A 16,882-nucleotide genomic window follows, 5' to 3' on the forward strand; every position below is an offset into this window, starting at 1 on the left:
TAACTATAAATATGTAAATATGCACAACTATATGCAAATTTAAGCATCAGTACACCCACCACCAAACGCTCCCGTATCTCATTCGAGTCTCAATAACACATCGGCTATCATGTTTTTGTGACCTGCCACATGCACTATTGTCAAACTGAACAGCTACAACAACAAGCTCCACCTAAACAGTCTGGCATTTTTGTCCTTAAATTCTTCCACAAATGTCAATGGGCTATGATGATCACTGTATACGATTGTGTCAGATGCATTGCTGGTAATATAATGACTGAAATGTTGTAATGCCAACACCAAGCTTAAAGTCTCTTTCTGCACCGTTGAATATTTCTGTTGACGAACGTTCAACTTCATGGACAAATACCCGATGGGTCTTACTATCCCGTCATTATCCTCCTGCAGGAGCACTGCACCGACACCTACATCACTGGCATTGATAGCCGCCTTTGTGTAATCGAGCCTGGTTAATACTGAGGCAGTGGGTAACACAGTTTTGAGGCTGTCAAATGCCTTTTGACAGTCTGCTGTCCACTGAAACCTCTTGCCCTTCTCTAACAATTCGGTGAGTGGAGCAGCCACACTGTTAAAGTTCAGCACAACCTTTCGGTAAAATCCACTCAACCCCAGGAACGTTGGCGCTGCTTTTTTTATTGACAGTGTGGGAAATTCCCAATTTACTTTCATTTTTGCATCCTGTGGGGCCATTTGTCCATGTCCAACATCTTGGCCTAGGAAGGTGACTGGGGCTTTGGCAAATTCACTTTTAGCTCAGTGTACCACCGAAGTCGATTGAACAAGTCTGATAAATGCTGTAAATGTTCCTTCCATGAATGACTAAAAATCACCAGGTCATCAATATACACCACACAGTTGGGTAATCCAGCAATGACCTTATTAGTCAGTGTCTGACATGTGGCTGGAACATTTTTCATACCAAGTGAAATGACTTTGACCTGATATAGGAGGAGAAAGTGAGGACTGCAGATGCTGGGGATCAGAGCAGAAAATGTGTTGCTGGAAAAGCTCAGCAGGTCAGGCAGCGTCCAAGGAGCAGGAGAGTCGACGTTTCGGGTATGAGCCCTTCTTCAGGAATGAGGAAAGTGTGTCCAGCAGGCTAAGATAAAAGATAGGGAGGAGGGACTTGGGGGAGGGGCGTTGGAAATGTGATAGGTGGAAGGGGGTTAAGGTGAGGGTGATAGACCGGAGAGGGGTGGGGGCGGAGAGGTCAGGAAGAAGATTGCATATTAGGAAGGCGGTGCTGAGTTTGAGGGATTTGACTGAGACAAGGTGGGGGGAGGGGAAATGAGGAAACTGGAGAAATCTGAGTTCATTCCTTATGGTTGGAGGGTTCCTAGGCAGAAGATGAGGTGCTCTTCCTCCAGCCGTCGTGTTGCTATGGTCTGGCGATGGAGGAGTCCAAGGACCTGCATGTCCTCACCTACTTGCGGATCCGCTGCACCCGATGTGGCCTCCTCTATATTGGGGAGACAGGCTGCCTCCTTGTGGAACGTTTCAGAGAACACCTCTGGGACACCCGGACCAACCAACCCAACCACCCCGTGGCTCAACACTTTAACTCTCCCTCCCACTCCACCAAGGACATGCAGGTCCTTGGATTCCTCCATCGCCAGAACATATGCAGCTGATGAAAACATGTGTCCTATATGCATTCGAAACTTCCTATTCACATGCTCTTCGAGAAGAAAGTGAGGTCTGCAGATGCTGGAGATCAGAGCTGAAAATGTGTTGCTGGAAAAGCGCAGCAGGTCAGGCAGCATCCAAGGAGCAGGAGAATCGATGTTTCGGGCATGAGCCCTTCTTCAGGAATGAGAAAAATGTGTCCAGCAGGCTAAATTAGCTCCCTACTTTTTATCTTAGCCTGCTGGACACATTTTCCTCATTCCTGAAGAAGGGCTCATGCCTGAAACATCGATTCTCCTGTTCCTTGGATGCTGCCTGACCTGCTGCGCTTTTCCAGCAACACATTTTCAGCTCTGATCTCCAGCATCTGCAGGCCTCACTTTCTCCTCGAAGATTTTACCCTACTGCGAATCCTCTTACAAGGATGCCTTCCTTGAAGAAGCTCTCTTCCTCCCTCTACAAGGATTTCAGTGAGTCTCTCTCTCACTGCACCCCCCAGGTCATCTCCTCTGCACAGAAGCTCTTCAGCCACGTTCTCAAACAGACTCGTTACCACAGCCACATCTCCTTCCTCAGCACCTGCCTACGGAACCGACTGATCCCGCACAGACTCCGGACTACATTCCAACCAACACAATTTGGACCCAACCAGGACAACCTGTACCTACAACAAATCCGAAGCCTCCAGCAACAGACCTCCCTCCGGATCCTCCGATCCACCCTTGCAGCCATGCGTCGCCACCTACATTCCCTGCAATCAGCCCTACCCCAGCTCAGGACAACACTCACACAGACCTGCAAAGTACCTCAACTGTTCTTCATCCACACACTAAACAAACAGTTCACAGCCATATCAGAAATTAAAGACAGTAAGTACCAAAAAGTTTCATGTACTTACCCCCACACTCTGGGTTCCTCAACTGTTCCAGAATCTTCCATCGGCCTCGAGCACCATTAACCACGCGCGCGGGACCAACCACTGCCAACCATGACGTCACTTCCGCCCCCACCGACCTCGCAGCCTCCGTCATCGCCGCCCAGACAACCGCCTCCATGATCACCAGGAAGACCATCGCCGACCGATTCGCGACCCCCGCGGCTATCGGGAATAAGAGGGTTTCTTTCGTCGCTGCAGCCACTTCCGCCCCCAGTGACATCACTAACCCGCACGAACACAACGCCGCATGTCTCCGCCCCCACACCGATCTCCGTCACCACGCCCAACTCCGCCCCCGCGCCGGTCACCGTCCCGGCCCCCACGCCCAACCCCAACCCCACTCCCAGCACCAGTCCCACACCAGGTCCTAGCTCCCAGCCCTGCCGTGTTTTCACCATCCCCCCAGACCTCCCCCTCTCTGAGGATGAAAGATCAGTCCTCAGCAGGGGCCTCACCTTCATTCCCCTACGCCCTCGGATTAATGAGTTCAACACATGGCGAGATATTGAACAATTCTTCCGCCGCCTTCGCCTCCGTGCCTACTTTCACAACCAAGACTCCCGCCCACCCTCTGACGACCCCTTCTCCCGCCTCCAACGCACCCCATCCACCTGGACACCCCGTGCTGGCCTCCTACCCGCCCTCAATCTCTTTATAGCCAACTGCTGCCGCGACATTAACCGACTCAACCTCTCCACCCCTCTCACCCACTCCAACCTCTCACCCTCAGAACGTGCAGCCCTCCACTCCCTCCGCTCCAACCCCAATCTCACCATCAAACCGGCAGACAGGGGAGGCGCGGTAGTAGTTTGGCGCACCGACCTTTATACCGCTGAGGCTAAACGCCAGCTTGCGGACGCCTCCTCTTATCGCCCCCTTGACCATGACCCCACCTCCCACCACCAAACCATCATCTCCCAGACCATCCATAACCTCATCACCTCAGGGGATTTCCCATCCACCGCCTCCAACCTCATAGTCCCACAACCCCACACCGCCCGTTTCTACCTCCTGCCCAAAATCCACAAACCTGCTTGCCCCAGCCGACCCATTGTCTCAGCCTGCTCCTGCCCCACCGAACTCATCTCCGCATTCCTGAAGAAGGGCTTATGCCCGAAACATCGATTTTTCTGTTTCTTGGATGCTGCCTGACCTGCTGCGCTTTTCCAGCAACACATTTTCAGCTAATCACATGCTCTGTCAACTTCAGGGATCTATGAATAATTGCTTCAAGATCCCTCTGTTCCTCTGAACTACCCAGTGTCCTGCCCTTCATTAAATACTCCACGTCTTGTTTCATCTTCCAAAGTGCAGCACCTCACATTTATTTGTACTTGTCCTACTTTTTGTCATTTACATAAATGATTTGGATGCGAACATAAGAGGTACAGTTAGTAGGTTTGCAGATGACACCAAAATTGGAGGTGTAGTGGATAGCGAAGAGGGTTATCTCAGATTACAACAGGATCCGGACCAGATGGGCCAATGGGCTGAGAAGTGGCAGATGGAGTTTAATTCAGATAAATGGGAGGTGCTGCATTTTGAGAAAGCAAATCTTAGCAGGACTTATATACTTAATGGTAAGGTCCTAGGGAGTGTTGCTGAACAAAGAGACCTTGGAGTGCAGGTTCATAGCTCCTTGAAAGTGGAGTCGCAGGTAGATAGGATAGTGAAGAAGGCATTTGGTATGCTTTTCTTTATTGGTCAGAGTATTGAGTACAGGAGTTGGGAGGTCATGTTGCCACCATACAGGATAATGGTTAGGCCACTTTACGAATACTGTGTTCAGTTCTGCTCCTCGTGAAACTTGAAACGGTTCAGAAACGATTTACAAGGATGTTGCCAGGGTTGGAGGATCTGAGCTACAGGGAGAGGCTGAACAGGCTGGGGCTGTTTTCCCTGGAGTGAGGGAGGCTGAGGGCGATCTGATAGAGATTTATGAAGTCATGAGGGACATGCATCGAGTGAATAGCCAAGGTCTTGTCCCAGGGTAGGGGAGTCCAAAACGAGAGGGCATAGGTTTAGGGTGAGAGGGGCAAGATTTAAAAGGGACAACTTTTTCATGCAGAGGGTGGTATGTGTATGGAATGAGCTGCCAGAGGATGTGGTGGAGGCTGGTACAATTGCAACATTTAAGAGGCATTTGGATGGGTTTATGAATAGGAAGGGTTTGGAGGGATATGGGCCGGGTGCTGGCAGGTGGGACTAGATTGGGTTGGAATATCTGGTCAGAATGGATGAGTTGGACTGAAAGGTCTGTTTCCATGCTGTACATCTCTATGACTCTATGAATTATCAGGGTTACATGCTGTCTGCCAGGTGTCTGCCACGTGATCTGAACAACCTATTGGAATCTTCCTGCAACCTACAACCATCCTCTTCAAGATTAACCGTCATATCAATCTTGGTGTCATCTGCCATTTGCTTAGCGTTCCCCAGGATTTTCATCTGAATCATTGATTTATTTACCAACCAATAAGGAACCTTGTGGTTTACCTGTGGACACCAGCCTGCAGTCACTCTAACAGCCTTCTACCTTTACCCTTTGTGTCCTATGATTAAGCCAGTTTCTGATCCACCTCACCAGATTTCCCACAATTCCATTCGTTTTAACCTCCTCAATCAGTCTCCCACTTGAAACCTTGTCAAACTCCATACAAATTGCATCAACTGAACGTCACCCAACCACACACTCAACCACATTCTGGAAAAATTGGAACAAATTTGTTAGGCACGACCTCCCTCTGACAAAACCGGGCTGACGATCCTAAACTAACACCCTTTTTAAATTCACACTGACATGAGACTCACCTGTGTGTAATTTCCTGGTTCATCTCGACCACCTCACTTAAAAGGTGCAACCACATAATCAGGTCTCTAATTCTCTCAGAGGGAAGTTCAGAACCACCCAGAGGAGGGGACGCTGTGGGGCATGGGATCAAATCCCACCACGGATACTGGTGCCATTTCAAATGAATGAATGATGTTGAAGATAGCAGCACGAGGAGGCCATTCGGCCCTTTGAGCCTGCTCTGTCTTTCAACATGATCGTGGCTGATCATCCAAGCAGTCCCTGCACCCACTTTCTCTCCAGAACCTTTGATCCTTTCGGCCTAGCAATGCTATCTCATTCCTTCTTGACAACATTCGATGTTTTGGCCGCAGCCACTCTCTGGGGCAGTGAATTCCACAGGCTCCCCACTCTCTGGGTGAAGGCATTTCCCCTCATCTCAGTCTGAAATGGCCTACCCTGTATCCTTGGGCTGTGACCCCTGCTTCGGGACTTCCCAGTCATCCGGAAACCTGGAGTTGAAAGCTCATCCCCATGTTGGGGACAATGACAGCGAACATCGATTGTTGGAAACACCCGTCTGGTTCAGCAGTGTCCCTTATGGCAGGCACGATTTGGAGATGCTGCTGTTGGACCTGGGTGTACAAAGTTAAAAATTACACAACACCAGGTTATAGTCCAATGGGTTTAATTGGAAGCATTAGCTTTCAGAGCGCTGCTCCTTCATCAGGTGGTTGTGGAGAATAAGATTGTAAGGCACAGAATTTATAGCAAACATTTACAGTGTGCTGTAACTGAAATTATATATTGAAAAAGACCTGGATTGTTTGTTAAATCTCTCATCTTTTAGAATGACCAGGTTGGTTTCAGTTTTCATGTGTAAATCACAGAACATTTAAAAGTTACATTCTCGAGTGAACTTTAACAATTGGTGTCATGTCGGCCCAGATGATGTATTGAAGGTGTGAGCTTCCCTGTGTGTCTGTCTGTTCCACAATGGTCAGACTGATTCTAATCTTAAAAAAACAGATTTACAGAATCTTACATGGATTCATACAGTTTTTGAGCAAAGGAAAATGTAATTCTGCAGGTACAAATTCACCCCACAAACTTATATGTGTGTGTGTGTGTGTGTGTGTGTGTGTGAATGTGAGGCTGTGTGTGTGTGTATGTGTGTGTGTGTGTATGTGAGGCAGTGTGTGTGTGTATGTGTTGGTGTGTGTGTGTGTGTATGTATGTGTTGGTGTGTGTGTGTGTGGGTGTGTGTATGTGTTGGTGTGTGTGTGTGTGTATGCGTGTGAGTGTGTGTGTGTGTGTATGTGAGACAGTGTGTGTGTGTATGTGTGTGTGTGTATGTGAGGCAGTGTGTGTGTGTATGTGTTGGTGTGTGTGTGTGGGTGTGTGTATGTGTGTGTGTGTGTGTATGTATGTGTTGGTGTGTGTGTGTGTGTATGCGTGTGAGTGTGTGTGTATGCGTGTGAGTGTGAGTGTAAAAGAACAAAGAAAATTTACAGCCCAGGAACAGGCACTTCAGCCCTCCGAGCCTGAGCCGATCCAAATCCACTGTCTAACCCCGCCGCCCAGTTCCTAAGCACCTGCTTCCCTCTGCTCCCCACCTACTCGTGCATCTGTCCAGATGCATCTTAAAATGAATCTGACGTGCCTGCTTCTACCACCTCTGCTGGCAACGTGTTCCAAACACCCACCACCCTCTGTGTGAAGTCTGTGAGAGGGTGCGTGTGTGAATGTGGGAGCGAATAAGAGGGGTCTGCGTGAGTGTATGGGTCTGTAGGAGAATGTGTGTGCATCTGTGTGTGTGTGCGTCTGTGTGAGTGTCTGTGTGTGTGTATATACTGCAATGGTGGTCACCTGCGGTGTGAGATGAATTCAAGGTCCCGGTTGAGGCCCTCCCCATGGGGACTGACCTTGGTTATAGCCTGAGTAGGGCCTCAACCAGGACCTTGGGTTCATGTCACACTACAGGTGACCCCATTACACTATACACACACACACACACACACATATACACACACACACATACACATACACACACACACGCACACACATACACACACAGACACATACATACACATACATATACACACACATACACGCACATACACATACACTCAAAGACATTCCTACACACAGACACTCCTACACACACACATACACTCACACACACACATACACCCACACCCACACACACAGATACACATACATACACAAACAGACATTCCTACACACACACACACAGAAACACACGCACACACACGAACGGACGGACACACATACATGCACACACACACACAGGCACACACACACACGAACAGCACAAATCCACGCAAGAATCTGCAAATGCGTTTTTTAAATGAGAATCAGTCTGACCATTGTGGCACAGACAGCCTCACACAGGGAAGCTCACACCTTCAATACATTATCTGGGCCGACATGACACCAATTGTTAAAGTTCAGTTGAGAATGTAACTTTTTAAAAAAGGTTTTGTGATTTACACATGAAAGAACTGAAACTAACATGATCATTCTAAAAGATAGGAGACTTAACAAACATTCCAAGTGTTTTTCAATATATAATTTCAGTTACAGCACACTGTAAACTTTTGCTATAAATTGTGTGTTTTACGATCTTTTGCTCCACAAACACCTGATGAAGGAGCGTCGCTCCGAAAGCTAGTGCTTCCAACTAAACCTGTTGGACTCTAACCTGGGGTCGTGAGATTTTTAACCTGATTGGGGGGTAATCTGATATTCTTACCTGGTTTGGCTGATATGGAACTACTGGGTCACAGCAACATGGTTCCCTCTTAAATGTCCCAGCAAGCCAGACTATTGGAGGGCAATTGGGACTGGGCAACAAATCTTGGCTGGAATTAAAATATGGAATTCTCCGAAGCCAGTTAAAACTGAAGCATTTGACCGGGCTAAATGCTGAGGACCAGAGCGTTCGGTCTCAGAATAAAGAGACACCAATTTCAGGCAGAGATGGAGAGCACTTTCTTCTCTCAGAGGGATGTGGGTCTTTGGAATTCCTGACCACAGAGAGCTGTTGGGCCAGAGTCCTTGTGGATATTTAAGGCTGAGGTAGACTCTTGATCAATCGGGAAATCAAGGGGTATGGGGAAAGGGCAAGATGTTGGCTCAGCCATGATCCTATTGAATGGAGGAGTAGGCTCGAGGGGCCAAATGGCCTCCTCCTGTTCCTGTGTTTCATGGTCTTATTAAGCATTTCCTTTTCTGAAAGTGCTTGTCTTGTCAGGAAATCTCTTCCATGCCATTCTGCTGTGGATTCAGTCAATCAGCCTGGTGTGGGGAATGATCACTGTGGAATTGTACCTATTCTCCAAGCCTTTGTGGTCATGGTCCCCATTAACCCCAGCTGAACCCCCTTCATCATTCTGCTTTGAGGCTTTTCAAAATTGAATAACTTGGTAAACTGCAACAAGAAGTGGAAGAGAGAGGAATCCAGAACCATTTGAATAATTTTATTTCTTGTATTTAACGTTTACAATTGTTACTCTTGCCCACTCCAGCCGATGATCCCATAAAAACTGGGACTGAGAGGCCGTACTCAGTGAAATATATTTGACTCTATCGCAGGGAGTGAACTACAAACACAGCGAATTATGCTAAGCAGGGATTGGTGTAGGAAGCAGAAGGAATCCAGGAATTACCCTGGGCAGGGGGAATTACATGAAATAAAAACCAAATACTGTGAATACTGAAAATCTGAAAGAAAAACAGAACGTGCTGGAGAAACTCAGTAAGTCGAGCAGTATATGTGGAGAAAGAAACAAAGTTAACATTTTAAGTCAGGTCTGATGCTCACCCTCTCTCCACAGACATTGTTAAACCTGCTGAATCTCTGCTATATTTTCTGTTATTATCACAGGAAATTCTCTCAGGAACAGGAAGCCCCAATCGGTGAGTTTTTCCCTGCCATATTCCCAGTCTCCTTTCTGTATTTCTCTAATGCTCATAAATCCTGTTAAACTCTGTAAGTTTCTCCTCCAGGTCATTGAGTTTTCTGTCAATTCGGGAATCACACAGCAATTCCTTATCGAAACTCTCCTTTTGGATGGTGGTGAAGATTTCCTGAAGAAGATCTTTGATTCCTTCAATCCCATCGAAGGTCTCCTCGGTGCTCAGGTCTTGTAACTGTTTAAGGGAACCCTGGAGGTTACTGAGGTAATACAGAGCATCCCTCACCTTTTTCTGTGTATCAAACAGCTCAGCTCTCTCTTGTTTCTGATCATGCAATTCCATTCTCCTCTTCTCTTTATCACCCTCACATTTCACTCGCTTTTCTTTCAGAGTCTTTATTGTGTCATAATACTTTTTCAGATTTTCCTGTTTCGTATCACATTCCATCTCCAACTTTCCCTTGGCTTCTGTTGTATTTTGGATGGTATCCTCACAACGTTTGATTTCTTTCAAAGTGCTGAGAACCATCGGGATTCCTACAGGAGAAAGAATGTATGTGACACTGGGCAGAGGGAACGAAGGGCCTGTGTACATGGAGTTGTGTTTCTCCCTGTCCCCTGGCCTGTATTTCTGCACTGAGACCTATCTGAAGCCCTTTGGCACTGGGGCCTATAGTCTCTGCAGTGGGGACTGAGGACACAGGAGCCAGCTGACTGGTGCAGCTCACACAGGAAGTCTGTCTGATGATTCATCCCTCAGCCGTTTGTGTTGTCACGTTTCACAAGTTCCACATTCTGTTTATCCCAGGTTCCTGTTCTCACAAACTGAGTTATTTCTGACTGGCCTTACCGTCATGCTCAATGTGAGATCTCTCTCTGAGCACATTTGTCACTCTGCTACCCAGACTCGAATGTAGTCAGAGAGTGACCAATCCAAGGATGGAATCAGCTGAAGGAACTTCAGAGACATTCAAATCAACTAACCTCTGGGTCACCCCAAAATATCATCCTTGCTTCCCAACACACCCTCACTCCCTCAGTGACCAATCCCCCTCACTCCCTCAGTGACCAATCACTCTCACTCCCTCAGTGACCAATCACCCTCACTGCCTCAGGGACCAATCACTCTCACTCCCTCAGTGACCAATCACCCTCGCTCCCTCAGAGACCAATCACCCTCGCTCCCTCAGTGACCAATCACTCTCACTCCCACAGTGACCAATCACTCTCACTCCATCAGTGACTAATCACCCTCACTCCCTCAGTGACCAATCACCCTCACTTCCACAGTGACCAATCACCCTCACTCCCTCAGTGACCAATTACCCTCACTTTCTCAGTGACCAATCACCCTCACTCCCTCAGTGATTAATCATCCTCACTCCCTCAGTGAGCAATCACCCTCACTCTCTCAGTGACCAATCACTATTGACCCCTCAGTGACCAATCACCTTCACTCCCTCAGTGACCAATCACTATTGATCCCTCAGTGACCAATCACCCTCACCCCTGCTTTGACCATTCACTCTCACTTGCTCAGTGACTAATCACCCTCACCACTTTAGTGACCAATCACTCTCACTCCCACAGTGACCGAATACCCTCACTCCCTCGGTGACCAATCACTCACTCCCACAGTGACCGAATACCCTCACTCCCTCAGTGACCAATCACCCTCACCCCTTTAGTAACCAATCACCCTCACTCCTTCAGTGACGAATCACCCTCACTCCCTCAGTGACCAATCACTCTGATTCCCTCAGTGACCAATCACCCTCACTCCCTCAGGGACCAATCACTCTCACTCCCTCAGGGACCAATCACCCTCACTCCCTCAGTGACCAATCACCTCACTCCCTCAGGGACCAATCACTCTCACTCCCTCAGTGACCAATCACCCTCACCCCCTCAGGGACCAATCACTCTCACTCCCTCAGTGACCAATCACTCTCACTCCCTCAGTGACCAATCACCCTCGCTCCCTCAGTGACCAATCACTCTCACTCCCTCAGTGACCAAGTACTCTCACTCCCTCAGTGACCAATCACCCTCGCTCCCTCAGGGACCATTCACCCTCACTCCCTCAGTGACCAATCACCCTCACCCCCTCAGGGACCAATCACCCTCGCTCCCTCAGTGACCAATCACCCTCGCTCCCTCAGTGACCAATCACCCTCACTCCCTCAGTGACCAATCACCCTCGCTCCCTCAGTGACCAATCACCCTCACTCCCTCAGTGACCAATCACCCTCGCTCCCTCAGTGACCAATCATCCTCACCCCCTCAGGGACCAATCATCCTCGCTCCCTCAGTGACCAATCACCCTCACTCCCTCAGTGACCAATCACCCTCGCTCCCTCAGTGACCAATCACCCTCGCTCCCTCAGTCCATATTCACCTTTCCCTGTGAATGACTCTCCCCAGTTCCAGAGACAGGAGTTTATGAATTCACTGACTTTAGTTACACTCTCTGGAAACTTTTGTGAGGAACCCGGTCAGAGAGTGAGGAGTGAGTTCACTGTCCACACAGTGGGACTTGACACATGAACAGGAGGGAGCTGGAGAAATGGAAGGATTTGTACTGAATGCTCCATGAACTTACCGATGAAGGGGATGATAAGCAGACCATAGCCCAGGTTACGAAGAGTTTCTTTCTCTGCTTTCTTCACATTAGCTTTGTCCTGAGTTTCTGTCGTGTGCAACAGCTGAGCCTGGGCACGATGAAGTTCATCTCTGGTCTTGTCTTTCTCAGTTTCCTCTGCTATTAATTGTTTGTCCACATCCTCCAGCTGTTTTCTCAAGCTTTCTATTTCAGAGTCAGGATTCTTTGCTGCAATATCTTCGGTCTTACGATCCACCTGACCTCTGACCTTCTCCCCTCCTTGCACTGCCTTCTGAATTTCAGAGTGAGCTTCTTCCACCTTGAATCTGAATCTTCTCTCGTCAGTCTCACTGAGAGCTGTGTCAGAAACACGAATGGCGATATCAGCGAGAGACATGACTGATGTTAATGTCTTTGAATAATGGGGTAAGACTTCCTTCTTGAAATTCTTCTTGTTGTCCATTTGTGTGGTTGTGGCAGGACAGAGCGTGAGTGAAGCTTGTCACTGGGCACTGCACAGAGCTCCTGCAGGGTCCTGACAGACTGTTACCTGGTGAGAGGTGAATGAGCTTTCTCTCTCACTCCCTCTGAAAACCAACAGCTCGAGCAGTGAGTGAGAGAGCAGGATGTGGTGGAGTTGCTCTTATATTGGGCGGTGTGATGGGAGGAGCATTTACGCTGCATGTGGATGGTGGCGCTGGTTATATATCTTGAGGAAGTGTTTCTTTGCAGCTAGATGATTAAGGATGACTTTGACATTTGCCTCCAGCCCTCTTCCATTTCCCTCCAAACTTACTCCTGCTTAAACCAACTCAGATTGCCATCGAAACACATTGATTCACAGTTATCTCATAAGACCAGAAGAAAGAGGGATGGGAGGAAGCCATTCAGGCTCTCGAGCCTGTTCCACCAGTAATTAGGATCATGGCTGATCTGAAATTCCTCATGTCCACTTTCCTGCCCTTTCCCTGCAACCATGATTCCCCAGCTGTTCAAGAATCTCTCCATTTCAGTCTTGAACATACACAAGGACTCTGCTCCCACAGCTCTCTGGAGCAAGGAACTCAAAGGCTCACAATCCTGTTAGAGAAGATATTCTTCCTCATCTCAGTCTTAAACTGGTGCCCTTTAATAATGAGACTGTGGGCTCTGGTCCTAGACTCTCCCCTGAGGGGATACATCCTCTCAGCATTGACCCTGTCACGCTCCTTAGGAATCCTGTGGGTTTCAATGAGGTCACCTCTCATTCTCCTCAACTCCAGTGAATGGAGTCCCAGCCTGTTTAGCGTTTGCTCATAAGACAATCCTCGGGATCATCCCAGTGAAACTTTCTCTGAGCTGGCTCCAATGAAATGACGTAGAAAACAGAAGAGTACAGGATAGGAACAGGCCCTTCAGCCTGCAGTGTTTTGCTGAACATGATGCCCATATGAAACAAATACCTTCCAATATTAGTCTATATCCCTCCATTCCCTGCACATCCATGCACTTATCGGAACGTCCCTTAAATGCCCCTATTGTATCTGCCACTACCACCACCTCTGCCAGTGCGTTTCAAACTCCTACCACACTCTGTGTTCAATAATTTGCCCCTCACATCTCCTTTGAACTTTTCCCCTTCACCTTAAATGCATGCTCCCTATTTTAAACTCTGGGAAAAAGACTCTAATGGTCAACTCTATCCATGCATCTCAATTTTATAGACTTCTATCACGCGTTCCCTCGGTCTCCACTGCTACAGTGAAACAGTCTCCTTATAGCTGATACTCTCCAGTCCAGGCAGCATCCTGGTAAACCTCCTCTGCTCCCTCTCCAAAGCCTCCACATCCTTCCTATAAAATGTAGTGACAAGAAGTGATAACAATGCCCTAAGTGTGGCCTCACCAAAGTCTTATAAAGCTGCAATATCTTTCCTCAAATACAGGATCAAAACTTTTCATCGTTGGAAAGTGTGGCACTGGGAAAGCACAGCAGGACAGGCAGCATCCAAGTAGCAGGGGAATTCATGTTCTGGACAGAAGCCCTTCGTCAGGAATGCCGGGTGTGTGTGTGGGGGGCTGGGGGGCCCTGAGAGCTAAATAGGAGGGTGGGGGTGATCGGGGGTGGGGAAAAGCTAGCTTCTTGCACAGGCGATAAATGCCCTGTTGCATGGCTGTACATCTGTGGTGACTCAGTAATGCAGCACCTTGACTGGTTAACACTGGCTGCAGCCAATGCTGGGAGAGTTTGTACAAGTCAACTTGGCTATGGACTGACACAGTGTTATGAAGGTGTAGGAGTGTACTGTATCTTTAAGAGAGTTGAAAAGCTAGCAAGGACAGACAAAGCACAAAGGGTCATGTTACACTAACAATGTAACACTGGTCAAAACAGATAGCAGCAGCTGGGTTGCCATGAACCAAAAACAAATTCAAATCCGGCCTATCAGTTTAAATTATGTCCCAAGATACCAAAATCCAATCAAATTTGAATTTTGTAGTTTGCTAATATTAAAACCAATGAAATGATCTGATGTTTTGGGGGATAAAACCAGACATTCTGAACAGTTAGGGGGTGAACTGCCAAAGACCCACAAATGCAGATTGCTCGCTGAAAAGCTGTCTGAAAGGGATCTGTCTGTGGAGGGTTTGCACAGCAGAACCTCAAGGCTGACCTGGAGAGAATCTACAGAGGAAAATCTACAAAGGAGATTCGGCGAAGCTGACTAGTTTTGAAATGTGGATTAGTTTTGTAAATCTTAATGGGGATATTTTATTGGACTAGTATTGTCGAGTGGGAGGTAAAAGAAAGGTTTTAAGAGAAAGGAGTTGTAAATAAGTGTTGACTTTAATATTCTTTATTGGACTTAAAGGGTAAAGTTTTTAGTTTCAACTTTAAACAGTGACTTTTGGGATAGTTCTTTGCCTTTCGAGTTTTAACAAGTTTACAGCACGGGGTGATTCTTTTCTGTGTTGCTGGTTTAAATTAGCCGAGGGATTTACTCCATGTAGAAACGCACGGGAGTGATGCTACAGGCTCATACACATGCTATTCTCTTTTGCAAGCTTAAAGGGAAAACCTAAAGCTCAAAGAGTGATTTTTTTTGGACATTTCTCTGAGTTTCCAGCTGTTCTGCATGATAATGATTGAATAGATCAGTGTTCTTGAGAAGGAGAGGTTATCAAACTGGGTTACCTTATATTGAAGAGTTAGTGTTAGGCTCAGACCAGGTGTGTTGGGAAAAAAATTCCTGAAGAGGACACTTAAAACAGAATACATTCAGGCTCAGATCGAGAATCGCTGCAGGAAAAAACTTTCTGCGGTTCCAGAATATGTGCCAACGGTGTTTTTGCAGCAGAGAGCAGTGGGAGCTGGGAGGAAGTGAGGTCGGAACGCAGAGCCGGTTGGGAAGGTTGATGATTGTTATTTGAGTGGTGTGTTCTAGACCCCAGGTCCTACAAAGTAGGGCCTCCCTCCCACCCTCCTTCTCTAACCTAACTTTAAAGTCCACAGACTTGCCCCAAAAAGAGAATCCAGGGAAGGTCCTGTTGAGAGAAGAGAGTGTCTTTAGCTCAGGAATCTTCGACAAGGAGGTTGAGTGAAGTGATCACGCCACAGTTGAAGAGGGTGAAGACATGACTGCCAAGCTGGTTCAGTGCGCTACGTGCTTGATGTAGGAGGTCAACGACTCTGGTGTGTCTGGCTCGTATAAGTGGAAAGTGTGTGCACGTTCAGCTACTGGCCGAGCATATTGTAGCACTGATGAAAGAACTCGAGGAGCTTCGGCTCATCCGAGAGAATGAGATCTTTCTGGACAAGACCATCAGTGAGGTTATTACACCAATCGTACCAGAAGAGAGCAGACGATGAGGAAGGCAGAGAGGAGACAGGTGCAAGAGACCCCAGGAGAAGTACCTGTCAGGAACAAGTTGAATCTTTTGGAAACAGTAGAGACGGATGACACTGCCAGTCCGCGAGGCGGCCAGGTTTGTCAGTCAAAAGTTGGCGTGGAGGCAGAGCGGAAGAGTCGGACATCGCACAGAGCCGTGGTAATAGGGGAGTCCATAGTGAGAGGAACTGACCGGGGTTTCTGTGGCAACAGGTGGGATTTAAGGATGGTGTGTTGCCTTCCTGGTGCCAGGGTTAAAGACATCACAGACAGAGTGCAGGAAATCCTCAAGGACAAAGGTGAAGAGCCAGAGGTGGTGGTACATGTCGGCACAAATGGTGTTGGCAAGAAGAGGAGGAACATACTACAGCGGGACTTCGGAGAACTAGGAAGAAGGCTGGAACGCAGGACATCCAAGGTGGTTATCTCCAGGTTGCTTCCAGTTCCTCGGGCTGGTGAGGCCAGGAACAGGGAGATAATGGACGTGAACGTGTGGCTGGGGAACTGGTGCAGGAAGCAAGGAGTTAAATTCTTGGATCACTGGGGTATGTTTTGTGGTAAGCATAAATTATACAAGAGAGATGGTTTGCACCTTAATGGGTTAGGGACCAAAATTCTGGCAGGCAGGTTTGCTACTGCAACACAGCGACATTTAAACTAAGTAGCTAACTAAGGGGAGGTGAAGGGGACAAACTGGATGTTTAAGAAGGAAAATTGAAGGGAAAGTTAGAACAAGGGAAGTCAAGAAAGACAACGGAATCAATGAGGCAGAAAACTCAGAAAGGGACCATGCTGTAAGGTTGAGTGAAATAGGAGTTGATGGGAAGGGTGAGGGCAGTAACAAATTAAAAATACTATACCTGAATGCACGAAGCATTAGAAATAAGATGGATGAGCTTGAGGCTCTTTTGGAAATTGGCAGATACGATATTGTGGGGATAACTGAGACATGGCTTCAAGTGGACAGGGCCTGGGAAATGAATATTCAAGGCTACACATGCTATCGTAAGGACAGACTGACGGGCAGATAGGGTGGGGTGGCCATGTTGGTAAGGAATGATATTCAGTCCATGCGCAGGGAACCTAGAATCAGGGG

At 47.7% G+C, this 16,882-nt stretch overlaps 1 protein-coding gene across 1 annotated transcript; it reads right to left on the minus strand.

Annotated features, from left to right (window-relative positions):
- Positions 1 to 8,857: 8,857 nt before the first annotated feature.
- Positions 8,858 to 12,518, minus strand: LOC132819299 (uncharacterized). Its single transcript, XM_060830743.1, has 2 exons — positions 11,919 to 12,518; positions 8,858 to 9,853 (listed from the first exon to the last, which is right to left on the minus strand). The coding sequence occupies exons 1-2, from the start codon at positions 12,379 to 12,381 to the stop codon at positions 9,363 to 9,365; spliced, it is 954 nt and encodes a 317-aa protein (XP_060686726.1). The 5' UTR covers positions 12,382 to 12,518; the 3' UTR covers positions 8,858 to 9,362.
- Between the last annotated feature and the right edge of the window lie 4,364 nt (positions 12,519 to 16,882).

This window comes from Hemiscyllium ocellatum, chromosome 10, assembly GCF_020745735.1.
Source record: "Hemiscyllium ocellatum isolate sHemOce1 chromosome 10, sHemOce1.pat.X.cur, whole genome shotgun sequence".
Lineage (NCBI taxonomy): Eukaryota > Metazoa > Chordata > Chondrichthyes > Orectolobiformes > Hemiscylliidae > Hemiscyllium > Hemiscyllium ocellatum.

Excerpts from the sequence above, each read along its gene's own strand:
- LOC132819299 (XM_060830743.1), bottom strand. The coding sequence starts at position 12,381 with ATGGACAACAAGAAGAATTTCAAGAAGGAAGTCTTACCCCATTATTCA. Across the intron at positions 9,854-11,918 it reads GCTTATCATCCCCTTCATCG|GAATCCCGATGGTTCTCAGC; the intron begins GTAAGTTCATGG and ends TTTCTCCTGTAG.